Consider the following 15,078-nt stretch of genomic DNA (forward strand, 5'->3'; position numbering starts at 1 on the left):
TGTGTCCCCGACAACTGCTTAAGTTTTAATATCCAAATTGAAGCTTATCGTTGATCCTGCATTGCTAAGGTTAACGGAAATTTTAGCGTTTGAATGGGTGACGTAGATTTGGCGAATGGAGGAGCAGAATTCCCATTAACTGGGAAGGGAGAGCTGGAGGATATCACAGAACGACCAAATGAACACAAGAAACTACTACAAGGGCATTTGCTTGCTATTAGTAGAATGAAACGGGAAATCCATGGACGATTAAGGCGTGTCCATTCACGGAAAACGGTATGCTCAATGACAGAAACTGAATGCGCTCCGTTGGGAGACGTCAGGGGTGCACTCCCGCCAGGAGCAAGACCCTGTTTATTCAACCACGGGGCATAAAATAAAAATAGGGAACTCGGAAAAAAGAAAGATCGCAAAGGGCAATAGTTCAAGTTGATCTCCTCCGCTGTGCAGAATATGAGGAGTGCGGGAAGGGGAGACTGATGCAAGTACAAAAGTCCGCAAGGGGATGTGGGATGTGCTGACCTGCGACCACGAAGGCAAGGAACGAGAAGCCAAGGAACCGGCTCTCTTTAGAATCTGAGGTTAGGGGCGGTCCAGGGTTCTTTGGCTTGTCAATTGAGCCCGATTGACTTGACTAAACCCTGGGGGGAATCAGATAGTGAGGAGTCGTGGAGCAAGTGAAGAATGTTCTTCACCAAAACCTCTTGTTTTTCCCCAGGCTAATGGATTTCCCGGCTCCCTGGATCGAATCGCGAACAATTAGCCGGTGACTCCAGGGTTTGGAGGGACTGGGAAGACTTGCGGGAGACTGGCAGCGGCGGATGGGGGTTCAAGGGAGAGAAGATGAAGGACACAAGCCCACACAGCTCTCTCTGGCCAGAAAGATGTGGGATACACCACGACAGAAAGCAAGGAGTTGGCTGGCAGAAGAAGGATGGTGTTCTCGAAGCCAGCGGAAGAAGGTTAATAAAGAGGAGGGCGATGGAGGTGAAGATATGCTGAAGAACACCGCTAGTAATTCAGAGTAAGAAACAGACCCTCTCGTTCAGCCATATTTTTTTCGGATTTTATTTCACTCTGTAGCCATCAATCTGGAAAAAGGAAAATTTAAAATTATACTTCTGTACATTAAAAAGTGGATTCACTGGATACCTGCATGTTCGCCATGCATGGTTATTTTATTTTTTAAAAAAATGTTTTATTTTATTTTTTGGGGGGCTTCCGGAACCCAAAAATTTGCAGCATGCTGGGGGGGGTTGTATGTATCTATGGTATCTATCGTACCGACTTGTACGGAACCGTATTCTGGCATTCTCCGCTCCCATTCCGCTCTGTTTTCGGTTTCCCGCTGTATCAGCCGCCCCAGCTGCTGCTTTATCGCTTCCATTGTCCGTCATCATCGTCATCGTCACAACCACCACTACCGTCGCACCACCATCGCGTCTCCTTACAATATCTCGTCCTCGTGTGAAAATGCATCGTCCTTGATGCATCTAGGCTGCCAGAACCGAAAACGCCCGCTCCCAATCAAGCCTGCAGCAAACTCGCATGGCATCGTTCCTCGTGGACGCCACGTTTCGAACTGCTAAGGCCAGCCCCAGCCTGAATTGCTTCAAGCCACGGGTAGCCCAATCATCGCCTCTGCTTCCGTGCTAGAACTGCCCTAATTGCTGAAACCGGCCAATTAGCCCGTATCGAGGTACTGACCCCCGCCTATCAATCGGACTCAAAGCACGCTTGGGCCTCCCGAACTCCGGGTTACGCCAGCCAAAATCGAGGGGATAGAAGAAAAGATCCTTCCAGAGAAAGGAAGAAAAGGTTGTGGCAACGGTTTGGCTTGATGATTCTGGATATCGAAACCAGAGTGAAAAGGTAAGAAAATTTGAGGAGAATCTCGGCTCCTTGGAGAAAACTCTATTTGTTCGGCATTTTCACATTCAGCCTAAGATTCCTCAAAATACACTAAGAAAGCACCCTGCTAATCCAACAAGAGCCCATCGTTAGCGAGGATGGCTCCTAGCATACCAACATTCTTTAATGCGCCAGCGATCCTCATGTACTCCATACTTGGTTGTCTGGCCTCATTCTGTGCAGAGTCTGATGGTAGCCGGCCAAAACTGTCGACAGGATCCATAACTTCGAGAAGCTGCTCGATTTCGAAAACCTCTCAATATTAAGAGTGAAACCAGCCGGTCCCGACTGCTGAGTGATAAATTATACGTCACATTCAAGTTGTCAACCAACCCCATGTCAAGCTTTCGTTTTGCCTCGTTTCTTCTTGTCTTGATCGGCAAGGCTAACTTTATCCGCGCATACAGCCAACCCCAAACAGGCGGTGTGTGCCAAGGAAATTTTCATAAGGGGGAACTGAAGATTTTGTTTCAAGAATCAGGCACACCTGTGTCCTCGGAGACGGTTGAGGGTCTTCGCAAAAACGCTTGAATATTTCCGTCCAACTGTACTTATATTTACAACGTCTAATAGGACCCCTAGAGTGATGTTTTCAAGTTTATTACATTCTAACTGCAGCCCAACACTGCTCCACTCGGACCCAGATGACGGAGCTTTGCATAGCCTGTCACAAAACTTACTAGCGCCGAAGGCTCATGATCCAAGTTTGGCCGACTCACCGGTTTTTCAAGAACGGCTGGTGAACACGACGAATACACCATGATCCCAAAAGGAAACTCCAGGTAGGGCCAACTCGTCGAGGATTGGAGGTTAAACTTGAAAAAGCTTTGCTGCATGTCGTCTCTGAGCAGCTGGGAGCGGATGTCACTTGGAGCGGCCGAATGACATTTATGGCTGAAGCCATTGGAGGCAATGCCTGTTCCATGAGGGATTTTTATTCTGGGGATTTTTAATAAGAAGCTTGCTTGAACTTAGCTTCTCAGGCAAACAAACACTAACGATTGAGATAATCAGGAGATATGCATAACAAGAGAAGTCCATGTTAGATCAAACACGAATACCTAAAATGGGTTTTTATGTCACCGTCGCGAAAAGCGGAAGAAAAGAAGAATACCAGAGCTAGCCAGGTACCACCACAAGCGACAAGACTTTGTTCCCAAAGCTCAGCTGTGTCATGCATGCTCAACCATGGAAAGGGAAGGGCGAACCAAAAGGAATCAAACGACAGAACCACACACGTGTGTGTAGTGCCATGCTACATTTTTGCTTATCTTTCCAGCTTGGTTTTCAACAAAAATCGCCTTTGCCAGTTTGGTTTGCCAGCTCCTTGACCCGATTGAGGGCCCTAAGCTCCAAGCCACCACGTGGGAATTCCTTCTTGGAAGATTTTCGTTTCTGTCGCTTTCCGTTACACCAGGTCTCGAGATAGAGAACCTCTGTTTTTATTTTGGTCATTCCCTTTGTTCCTTCCTGCGTTGGCTTCCTATTTCACGGTGCTCATGATTGACTCCCTCAAAAATCTTTCAACATATTTTGGTTGTAGAGGTGTTTGTCCATTGTCCAAGTTCACATTTTTCAGCGAGACAACTCGAACCAGCCCATGAATGTCATGGAAGAATCCTAGCTATTATCATTCCTCTGGGATTTCCATAGAGACGTTCGAAAGGCAGACATCTCTTTCGCGAGAATCCATGCAAATATCTGCAACTCACTCCGACGATTTAAACGCGACATCGCCTGTGTAGGTAACATGCAAGCAGCCCGAACGTAGGGGCAGAAAATTGTGTCTTGACTGTTCCTGATCCCCAGTAACACCAGGTCCTGTATCATTGCTTCATTATGTTACCCAGCCAGCCAGCTCTAGTACCCACCATTGGATCTCGAGTCCCAAAATACCCCACACCAATACAGTAACTCAATCCATTGGGTTCGTGGATACGTGCCATCCTTAAGCACCACCAATCGTGAACCTCAGGCGGATAACCTGTGCCTATATTGCATGGGATACATAATTCCATGTAGTCGACAGCGACTCTCTCTAATGAAGAACCACCATGAGTTGTTTTCCTTTAAGGTACGGTGAACAAAGATGCAAACAGTGGAAACAGAAGGAATCTTTGGAATCTGGAACCAGCCGGCCTCTCTGCCATTCCTTGCGCGGGTGCTAGGTAGGTAGACTGTTAACCCTCTTGCAATCATAAAAACATGGCCACTAATACCGCGTGTGTGAACGCGACAGGCACCCTTGCTACTATGCTGTGACACCTACCTTGTTGGCTGAAGAGAGTCCGTTTCGGTTTAGTAGCACATGTACAAGGTAAAAAGCGGTACGGGATACAGACAAGACCCATGTGTGAGGGAGGAGGGAGATTGGGAAGTTTGCAGGAGTTTTTTTTTTTTCTCCATTTGTTTGTAGCAGGACAGGTTTAGAAACAGACGATATGGGGTGTGAATAGAACACATAGAATCAATATATAAAGGATATTTATATATAATATATGACTATCATTATCTGCCTATTTATGTATTGCGGCGCACTTTGAATAGGATATATGTAGGTAAAGGTAGATGTATGTACGCTCTTTATGTAAATATTATTATTATTGAAGAGCTGCCCAGAGCTCCAGAGAAACAGGAGATGGATTATATAAAGCTATCTTTAAATCTCAGTCAGGGGTCGTTACATATTCTGCGGTGCAATGATCATCAGAGGTGTGCGGAAAGCAAAAAATCATAGTATAAGCCCCGCCAATTCAAATTTCAAATCTCAATCGTCACGTCGTTAATAACAATAAGAATAATAAATAAATAACCACTTAGACATTGCTCCTCTGTGACACATATTCAATCAAGTAATATTTTTTTAACTTTATCCCTCCGCCGCCATGTGGGCCGCACACCTGTGCGACATGAACTGAAATTGTTGGTTATCTGCAGATGAGGGATGGGAAACTGCAGAGTTGGACAAAAAAGTGGGGGAATAGTCTAACTTCTAGAAAAATTCGAAGCTCAAAAAAAGAAAAAGAAAAAGAAAAAAATTACCCCTGTTTGAAGTCTCTATTGAGCTTCACTCCCCTACTCAACAAGCCCTATCTAAAAAACCATAACCAATGCAAATCGCACTGGTTGTCACGAACATGAATAATGGAGAGGAAAGAAATCTCCCGAAATATTACCGGCTCCTCCAGGATGCAAACGCACGGAGATTTTGGTATCTAACTACCCTCACCACCTCCGTCCATAAACAGAGCTCTCAGGTGTGGGCCGCCGATTCCCATTCTTACTTTGCATAACCGGTGGAGTCGCTCTTTGACCTTGCTGAAATGTGGACATACCATAATCCAGCCGGTCGTCGTCATCTCTCGAATCCAGCAATCTCGTCCTTCCCGTAAGATCCAGCTTATCCTCATCGCCATTGTATGTCATGCTAGCTTCATGACTGAAGAGTGCCATCATGTCCTTCATGGTGAGTTTGGCCGCGGAGGCTTTGCCCTCAATCGTAGCGTTGGCGAGTTCGCGTTTGCGCTCTTGAAGGCCGACGATACGCTCTTCTACGGTATTCTTTATAGTCAGTTTGTATATCTTCACGTCGACGGTTTGGTTAAGGCGATGGACACGGTCAATGGCTTGTTCTTCGACGAACTGTGGCGTTTGATTACATGTTAGCTCGGGTTTTGACATTGAAATTTCGAATAGAAAATAGTTTAAGAGGATGGGGAGGAGTGCCATACCGGATTCCAGAACGGTTCCAAAATGACAACTCTGCTCGCAGCGGTTAGATTCAATCCGAGGGAACCAGCACGTAAACTGCAGAGAAGGACCCTAGTCTTCGGGGAATTGCGTAGTTTATCAAGACTGATTTCTCGCAAGTCGTTTCTCATCGCACCATCATAGCGTACATAACCAATGTGTGATTCCTTCAAGAAAGGTTCGATTTTGTTCAGCATGGAGGTGAAGAAAGAGAAAACGATGAATTTGTAGTCACCAGACTCTGCTTTTAGGATCTTCATAAGATATCTAATCTTTGTCGAAGCAAGATGCTCTGGAGTTTCTGGATCATCATCACTTTCATCGTCATCAGTCTCGTCCTCATCCTCGTCGGAATCGAGGTTGATAACTTCCGTTGCCTTGTCTGACAGCTTCCTGGTCCCATCGCCCTCATCTTCGTCAGTTTCGGAATCGTCAGAACCTAGCCAATCTCCGCCACCTTCAGCGTTTTCGTCGTCAGTCCCACCAGCTTCCCCAAGATTTTCAACTCGTTGATGAGCTGGAACAAGCCATTCCCCGCCATCATCCTCATCGTCGCTATCGACAATAAGCCGCTGTTTCTGCAATCGAGCTCGACGGGCCTCAGAAATCCCAGTGGATGAATTTTGATCCGTGGATTTTTCTTGTTTCCTTTTCGCTTTGAGCTGTTCATCCTTCGTCCTTTTCTTCGCTTTCTTATCGCCTTTCTTGCGGGGGCTAACGACTTGAGTCTGTAGGTCAGCCTCGCATTCCGCGCATCTGCTAGCACCACTAATAGCTTCCTTAGAACCCAGCTCTGCCTGGCAAACGTCACATAGTTTAGTCACAACGCTTAGCCCACCCATAAGATTAGCGATGTTATCGACATCTTCCTCCCCTTTAGGTGTTTTAGACTGGCTGTTGCCTCCAAAATTATTCATCAATACATCTTTGTCCTGAGCAAGGTCACTCTTCACAAGATCGGGATGGTTGCACGCCTGGCGGAGACGAAGCAGGAGAACCAGGGCACTTGCATAGTTTATATTGTCATCGCCAATCATTCGTTCCAGGGTCTTATCAGTCCGCTGTTCTAGACGTTTGTAAAACGCTCGTTCCGCAGGGGTAAAATCCGCTTCGATTTTCAGCACCTCGCGATTGGTGATTCTAAATCCGGGTGATGATTCGTTGTTTTCTCCTTTGTTACCAGCGTTTCCCTGACATAATGCGCCATCTAACTTTAAGATATCTTTCGTTCGACGCTTCATAAAGGCTTTAAGGTAGACTTGTAATCTTCGGATAGCTAAGCCGCCCCTCCCATTGTTTAGTGGTTTGGTAATCTGTTCCCGCCATGCAGCAAGATCGTTGTATGGTTTTATGCGAAGGAAATTGATCAAGCTCTGTAGCTCATCGAGATTATTCTGCATCGGCGTACCAGTGAGACACCACCTATATTCAGACTTCAGTGCGCAGGCAGCCTGGGTTGCTTTAGCATTGCGATTTTTGATGGTGTGGGCTTCATCAAGAATGACTCTGTACCAATGGTTGGCGAAACATCCTGTAGGTTTCTTTTCGGAGACTGCATGCTCAGAACTAAGGGTGCCATAAGTAGTAATCACAACATCGAATTGAGATAGGGTATCTGCATGTTTGGTTCGCTGTGTTCCATGGTATATGCAGACACGCAGCCGGTGCGAAGCTTCAACCTTGCTTCCGATTTCAGATTCCCATTGTTTAATGAGAGCAAGAGGTGCAACAACAAGAGTCCCTTTCCCAACTTCAGGCGGTATATCCTTCTGCTTTTTCCCTTTGTCCTCAGCAGGCGTTTCCTTTTCCTTTGGGTGACGAGGGTTCGTAAGCATCAGTGCAATTGTCTGAATAGTTTTGCCCAGGCCCATATCGTCAGCCAGAATTCCACCTTTAGGAATTACACCTCGTGTCTTTTTCACCCCAAACTCCTTGTCTCTCATCCATTCAACGCCTTCCCGTTGATGAGGAAGAAGTTTGATCTTCAATCCCTCAACGGTGCCATCATCTTCTTCCTCCTCTTCTTCTTCCTCCTCATCTCCAGCGTCCCCACCAACATCAACTTTCTGAAGCTTGCTAGCCAACTCATTGACCTCGTCCTCTATTTTCTTTCGACGCTGTCTCGTCCGAGGTTTATCATCATCATCCTCAAAAGCGCCCTCCAACAAAGCCTTGATATTCTCCGTTGCCTTCGCTGCATCAACATAGCTATACGTGTCCATAGTGCCCAAAAATTCTTCTTCATGATGTTGGCCGTTTATTGCTGTGCCAGTAAGGTCGATGAAATTCTGCAGGTTGCTTGAGGCTTTTGACATCTTTGGCTTTGTTTGAGAAGCGAATAATGGGATGGGAGCCGGTTGCGTCGTTCTGTTGACATTTGACGGCCTAGCTATCTTGTATGCGCTGTCGTTGTCTAATAGCCCCGGTCTAAAATTGTTATAGCCGGATGGTTTTACAGGTTGCAAGGGGTCGAACCCTGTATATCCCTGACCCAGGAAAGACGCACTGCTTCCATTCTTTAGAGTAGCGGTTGGCGGTTGATGATGTTCTGGGCGTGGTTTGTTGGCCTTTGGAATGATGAACGGGTTGCCCTTGCTCTGATGCAATGGGCCTAGAGAAGCTGGTTGCCCAAATCCTGGTTGCGAGGATTGTCCATTCTGGGGTTTGTCATTCTTCCCCGTTGGAGGCTGGGAGGTCTGCGGAGGCTCTCGTTCCTTCACCATTGTACCAGATTCCTAAATCCCCAGATCCTACTTGCGCTTGGGTCTTCTGGCGATAAGGGCCCATCAATTCTCACTTATCCCGCCAATATTCTATGTTGGCTGTAAAGTAATACCCTTCAACAAAATGAATTCCAACGGGTTTGATCGGTCGCTTGGGTTGTATTGGAAAATATTTTCCTAGAACTAGACAAAAGAGTCTATTAGTCTGTTATATTTATCGAAGATAAGTAAGCGCATATCTCTCTTGAGTCTGCGATCTGCTGGTGAAAAATGTCTATCCAAAGGACCCACCTGAAAAGCAGAGGAGGAACTGACAACAAACCCTACTTGTCAAGCGTTTTCCGTAACATTCACCAGTCCCCAATGACAAAAGACTTTCAATCAGTAAGCAGAATAAATAGTAGAAGATCGAGAAAAACAGGTACACGTTGACGTCGTGGTGTGTCGTCCCGCATCCCCTTGGTGTTATGAGGTCAGTATTTGTCCTGCTAAAGTTGGATGGCATGGCAACCAAGGGGCTTAGTCATATGCCAAGCCGGGGCCCTTTGAGCTGTATTCAATCCGGACCAATCAAATTGCAGGTAGAGGTGGAACGCGCAGCGGAAATATTGGCAATCTTCTGTGTTAGGGTGGATATTTCCCTCTAGAACGTCGAAGAATAATAGACTGCAGCTCGTGGTCATCAATTGTTGAGCGCCCCAGATTTACTTTTCTTCTCCTTTTGTTCTAAATGATTAGCACATTGCTTCGATGGCTGCTCGTCGTATGCCAACGCATAGACAATCGCTGGTCTCTATCATGCCATCATGAGGAAGAACCCACTATAATCCCTATCGAATGAATATATCCCTCTAGTTCGCCAAAATGCAAAGCTCGGAGGCTAAATATCCGTCCCGGAGAATAAAATGAACAATAATAACAGCACCTACCCCTGCCCATTCATTTTAACTTCACGCATTAAACATCCCCAATAACATCCCTCAAAAGCTCCGGCACAATTACGCTTGCATCCCCCTGGAAAAACCAGTCCCCAGGAAACATCCCCCCTGGAGGTATGTCTGCGATATCCATATTAACAACCGCCACACGTGCCCCCTTATCCCTTGCGTCCTCCACATACCCCGCGGCAGGGAAAACCTGCGCCGTGGTCCCGATGACAAGGATAAGATCAATCCTATCCGCATCGTCAATCCACTTCTGAACGGTATCTACTGTCTTAGGAGGGAGCGCCTCGCCAAACCATACCACACCCGGCCGGAGGATGTTTTCCTTACATAGAGGGCATTGGGGCAGATCCGCTGATGCGATGTGCGGGATGGGTACGTTTGCGTTGGAGATATCGAGTTCTACACCCTCCTCCCCAGGTGCTGCTGTTGTTGTTCCTGCAGGTGAAGCGTGCGGCTCACTTTTCCATTGCATAGCAGCGGAGAGAGATTTAGCGGCCTCTTCACCTGTCTTGTCGTTCGCAGAGGGAATTGGTTCGGGGCCAGCTTTGGGAATACCAAGGGCTGGCACGATGGGATCGTTGTAGTCCTGCGTAACGTAAGTGCAGAAGGGAGAGGCACACTTTACGTCGAAGAGGGAGCCATGGAGAAGGTGGAGCTGGGATTCCGGATGGTGGGCTCGCGAGGAAAGGCCTGGAGAAATTGAAATTGGGGCCACCGTCAGAATTCACATCACTCTAACTTGGATCATATCTTGTGCGCAAATGTATGCTGTATCATTTTGAAAGAAAAAAAAATAACCCCTAATGGTCGTACCATCTATATTCTGGGTTAAGGTAATGAAGTGCGGGTTCTTTCTTGCCAGCTCCGCGAGGGCGAAATGCGCTCTATTCGGGTTCGCTTTCAGAGCCATATGTCGTCTATAGCTGTAAAATTGCCAAACAAAGCCTGGATTCGCCGCGAAAGCCTCTGGGGTCGCGAGAGACGTCGCAGGATACGACCGCCATACGCCCCCGGCGCCGCGGAATGTTGGGAGCCCTGATGCCGCCGAGAGGCCGGCTCCAAGAAGTGCCATCACATTTTTAGAGCCTTGAAGGTACTCCGAAAAAGCTCGTCTCTCGGGCTCTGACAGAATCGAGGGTCGCATCGCGGATGATGTCATAGCCCGTTGGGACTTTTAGGATGTTCGAGGGGCGGAATGCGCGGTTTGGCGTGGGACACCCGCGTCTATTAAACAGTCAGAGCTTCCGCCAGTTAGACGTGACAAGTAAATTTCTTTTGCTACATAATACTTAGCGAAGGCAGCGAAAAATAGGATATTTAATGAACGAACGCGCTAAAGCTTAAATAATTTACTTGAGATCGTTAGGTGAACAACCCTTAAGAGGATTGATCCTCTGGGTCCACGTTATCTGGTTCCACTAACCCGCCCGATACGCTTCTCCTTTATCCAGGTGGTCGCTAACGGCGAAAGCTTGAAGCCTTTGAGAATTTGGGCTTTTACACCTGTTTCACATGTAAGCCATTGCAAGAATTATGTATTCTAACGCTTCGTACGATGGACGAAGAGATATTTCTATCAATTACTGTTGAAGTATATACATACTAGTATACAGCAGGTGCAAGCCTGCCAATTCATCTATATTCCACCCTTTCCATACACAAGCTTGATGTAAACTCTCGTCACGTTTAATTGATAAAAATGAAAAAGGGGGGAAAGAAAAGAAAGAAAATACAGTAAAATAAAATAAAAAATGAAGAATATGAAACCGACATTAATGTTGCTCTTCTTTTGGCAACCCGACCACCGCCGCGTCGTGAGCATACGCCTTATTTCTCTCATTGACCCTGTCAATAAACCCCCTGATATGCTCCGGTACCTCTTTAACCTCATTCTCCGGCGCGGGAATCGGTTCCCCCATTACCTGCCAAACAGGTACCACCCCCGTCCACACCTTGCTCGTAAGCGCTTTATTCTCGCGGTCGTACCTCTCGTCCGACACGCTCCCATCCCTAATCTTCCCACTGCCATCCACAATCCTCACACGCAGTATTGTTGTCGACGTCATCTCCACCTTATTGGGTGGCACGCGGGTATGATCGTAGCGATCCTCCACGACACCGTTGGTGACGAGCTTCATGGCCCAGTGCTTTTCTGCCTCGTCCGTCACAACCGTCGCGTACCCATGCAGTATGGCCGAACGGTAGTTGTAGCTGTGCGAGTTCGGGGTGAGGGAAAGGATGAAGCCGTCGACGTGGGCGGCGGAGATGGAGACCGGCAGCCGCTGGCTCTGGGCGTCGCCTTCGCCGTTGGTAGCTCGAGCAAGGTTCATGATTCGTGAACTGACATACCCATGTAGATAGCAGTCTAGGGGCTCATTTATGTCCGCGGACGGATACTCGAATGAGCCCATCTGGCCAATCATGGGGAGAATCGCGGGGAACGGATCATCAGGGCCTGCGGGGAAGGAGACATGCAGGACGGCGCACTCATTGACGATGGAGTGAATTTTCCCCAACTCGTAGGTTCCTGTGTTTGCCGTATTAACCAATAGCCACTTTTGGGGAAAAGGGTTTTATAGGTACATTTAAGAGCTATATGGAGGGAGACCTACCCCGGTGTTTGTACCGGTTCAGGGTGCTTCTGGGGTACTTTGGGTAAACTAGTGACTTCCCCATTGTCTCGATTGATCGATCACACAGGTTCCTCAGTGCGGCAGTGTTGCTCGCGACGTGGTATAAGATGTCCAAGTACGCATATGAAAGATGAGAGTTGGAAGGATAAACCTTATCACGGGGAAGGGCTATCGGCCGCTGAAAGACCTATCAAAGCTCATGTGGATATAGAGTAAGATGGAAATGAATCACAGAAAAATCAGGAACAGAGGAAAACCAAGGAGAATCTCTTCTTAAATGTGTATGCTCATCTGTATTTCACTCGCCCGAACACATTCTTCAGGTCCGAGGGGTGAGTAAGTCCGGGTTGCGATTCGATAACTGTCACCGGTGCTATCCCCGCTATTAACTATGCCACTCACTACTAGTACCTAGGCATGCCGTATTGCAAACTGCTGATCTCTCGGCCGGGGCAGAACAGCAAACCAACGATGGCCTGAAGCCTTAGCAGCGCCCTCCCGCTACTAACCATGCCAAACGCGACTCACTACCATTAGTGAGTGCGCCACACCGTAAAGGAATTCACACCGTAACGGAATTGGTATCTTTTGTATGGATTCATCATATAAACAGTACTTATAGAAAAACATGAATATCTTCAACATCATAATAGATATGAGTTCTATATTATAATTGGAAGTATATACATCATATTCTATGTATATTACAGTTTTTTTTTTTTTTTAATAAAAATTTTTTCATTCTCTTGTACTTGAAATCTGCTATGATGAATTTGAATAAATTTAGCAAATTTCATTTCAGATATATTTTTATTTAGAAAAAATATTTTAATATACTTGAAATATGATATATATACTTCTATTATAATATAGAACTCATATCTATTATGATGTTGAAGATATTCATGTTTTTCTATAAGTACTGTTTATATGATGAATCCATACAAAAGATACCAATTCCGTTACGGTGTGAATTCCTTTACGGTGTGGCGCACTCACTAATGGTAGTGAGTCGCGTTTGGCATGGTTAGTGGTTATTGCCAGTCCAAGCTCGATGGGAAAACTACAAGGACGAAGTTTCTAGTGCGCGGGAGATCGGTTTTCGGCCTGCACAGCCTATCAGAGTCGTATTCGTCGGTATGTCGAGAGCCAATTTCTAAGCATGGAAAATAAGTTAACTAGTTAGCGGGAGGATGCAGCATGATGTGCAGAGGTGGGAGGGATTGCTCATGAGAACCACCAGTTCACCTGTGTTCATGCTGTTTTTATGATGAACTACTGGTACTGACGCGATAATGGGTTAAAAACCCGCTCCTGCTTTCCTTCGTTTGTCCGGCGGTGCTGGGTTCGATTGCAAGTGCCTCAACTCCGCCGATGGACTTTTAGTATGGCCCAGGTTCAAGCAATTGAAGAAGAGACTCTCCCATTCTACCATCAAAAGCATTACTACCCCGTCAAAATCGGGCAGATTTTTAATAGTCGATATCGAGTAATTGCGAAACTTGGTTATGGAGCTTACTCTACTGTTTGGCTGGCGTGGGATGAGAGGTTTGGCTTTCTGCCAATGTTCCATTCAAGGTTGTTGCTGGCTACCAAGCAACAGTGCGAAAGAATATACCTCACTGGAGGTCTCTATACAGCTTGAAGATAATGCTTAGATCTCTCCTATACTTAATGAAGTCAGCATGCTCCAGCGCTTACAGCCATTCGCCGATAAGGTTACCGAAACTCCTGGTGAAATCCTTAATACACCGTTTGTATTTCTCAGTGAATTGGCTCCATGCAACCTGCGGCGTTGCACATACTGGTACGCCGTGGAACGTATCGTTATCGTGGTGACATTTGGTTGGGCTGCATACTCACGACGTATTAATAGACATCTTTACCCCAGAACGTGTTGATGCAAATTGAAGATGACACCAGCCTTAAAGATGTTGAAAACCAAGAGTCCCAGGACCCAAGTGTTCCAATTACCAGAAATAATGGGGATGTGACTACTCTTGTCTATGGGTCTCGATCTACCATTCTAGAACTCTCCGGTCACCCTATTCTTACAGATTTCGGTCAAATTCGATTGGTTGAAGGATGTGTAAATCAGGATTGGTGGATGCCGGATCTATATCGCGCTCAAGAAGTACTACTGCAGCTCCCCTGCTGGGGTTTCCCAGTTGATATATGGTCGATTGGTGTCATGGTAAGTAGTGCATGGTCTGGTTCAAGCTCAATGTTCACTGAGGCTCTTGGAATAGACACTGGAGCTCCTGGAGGGCAAAAACCTCTTTGATCCAATAGATCATGTCCATTGCCAGTATGTACTCCGATTGGCTTTGGCACAATACATTGGATATCTCGGACCTCCCCCACTGGATATCGTCCGGCAGAGTCCACTTTTCGAAACCTACTTTGATGCAGATGGGAAGGGCTGACTGACTTTGTTCTCCTTCCTAACGTGAACCTGTTGCTCACCAAAAGGGATGATAGGGAATTGGATATCCGATCTCCTAATACCAGAGACCTCTTTAGAGAGCTTTGTCACGACATCCCACCAGGAGAAGAGAAAGACCAAGTTCTCCGCTTCATTCGAAAAATTTTGACGTGGGATCAAGAGGCGAGAGCAACCTCGAACGAAATCATACTGGACGAATGGCTTACGAGGCCAGTTGAAGCCGTGGTGTAGTTCTGAGAGAATCGGGAATAGAAATCTCAGAGATGGACAAACCGAGTGCTGGCGGTTATTATAGCCCTCCCGGTCTCAGAGCCCAGAACATTTACCACTTGTTAAGTTGGACAGCGGCAACGGTTGTTGCGGGAGAGGGTCACTGCAAATGTGCTTCTACATGGCACCTTCTTGTTGACAGATCTGGCTGGGACCGGAACTTGCCAACCTACTGGTATTGACCTTGTGTCTTTCGTTGTCACAGTAGAAAGTGCTCATGTTAAAAGTTAGATCATTGCTCCATCGCTCATTTCACGGCCTCTTTAGGCGATGGTAAGAGTATGGAGAGTTTGTTCCAAATTTAATAGGAAATATTGTGGTTACCATTCTTCATAAAGAAACCGACTCTACTGATGCACATCCTTCCAATAAGCATGAGCATTTGTGGTAAGTATTGG

At 46.6% G+C, this 15,078-nt stretch overlaps 5 protein-coding genes across 5 annotated transcripts; 1 reads left to right on the top strand and 4 right to left on the bottom strand.

Moving 5' to 3' along the window:
• Nucleotides 1–2,381: 2,381 nt before the first annotated feature.
• HCAG_05824 (predicted protein) lies at nt 2,382–2,747 on the bottom strand (the record flags this gene model as incomplete). The annotated part of the gene is made up of 2 exons (XM_001538169.1): nt 2,382–2,456; nt 2,592–2,747. 2 exons carry the CDS (start codon nt 2,745–2,747, stop codon nt 2,382–2,384), a joined length of 231 nt encoding a protein of 76 aa, XP_001538219.1.
• A 2,389-nt stretch (nt 2,748–5,136) lies between these two features.
• On the bottom strand, nt 5,137–8,384 carry HCAG_05825 (conserved hypothetical protein; the record flags this gene model as incomplete). The annotated part of the gene is made up of 2 exons (XM_001538170.1): nt 5,137–5,553; nt 5,811–8,384. The coding sequence occupies 2 exons, from the start codon at nt 8,382–8,384 to the stop codon at nt 5,137–5,139; spliced, it is 2,991 nt and encodes a 996-aa protein (XP_001538220.1).
• Nucleotides 8,385–9,341: 957 nt separating this feature from the next.
• On the bottom strand, nt 9,342–10,475 carry HCAG_05826 (conserved hypothetical protein; the record flags this gene model as incomplete). The annotated part of the gene is made up of 2 exons (XM_001538171.1): nt 9,342–10,021; nt 10,145–10,475. The coding sequence occupies 2 exons, from the start codon at nt 10,473–10,475 to the stop codon at nt 9,342–9,344; spliced, it is 1,011 nt and encodes a 336-aa protein (XP_001538221.1).
• A 628-nt stretch (nt 10,476–11,103) lies between these two features.
• Nucleotides 11,104–12,989, bottom strand: HCAG_05827 (conserved hypothetical protein; the record flags this gene model as incomplete). The annotated part of the gene is made up of 4 exons (XM_001538172.1): nt 11,104–11,858; nt 11,944–12,151; nt 12,435–12,468; nt 12,964–12,989. The coding sequence occupies 4 exons, from the start codon at nt 12,987–12,989 to the stop codon at nt 11,104–11,106; spliced, it is 1,023 nt and encodes a 340-aa protein (XP_001538222.1).
• A 660-nt stretch (nt 12,990–13,649) lies between these two features.
• HCAG_05828 (predicted protein) lies at nt 13,650–14,641 on the top strand (the record flags this gene model as incomplete). Its single annotated transcript, XM_001538173.1, has 4 exons — nt 13,650–13,721; nt 13,841–14,158; nt 14,214–14,272; nt 14,446–14,641. 4 exons carry the CDS (start codon nt 13,650–13,652, stop codon nt 14,639–14,641), a joined length of 645 nt encoding a protein of 214 aa, XP_001538223.1.
• Nucleotides 14,642–15,078: the final 437 nt, after the last annotated feature.

The sequence above is a fragment of the Histoplasma capsulatum genome, genomic scaffold (assembly GCF_000149585.1).
Source record: "Histoplasma capsulatum NAm1 scaffold_7 genomic scaffold, whole genome shotgun sequence".
Taxonomy (NCBI): domain Eukaryota; kingdom Fungi; phylum Ascomycota; class Eurotiomycetes; order Onygenales; family Ajellomycetaceae; genus Histoplasma; species Histoplasma mississippiense.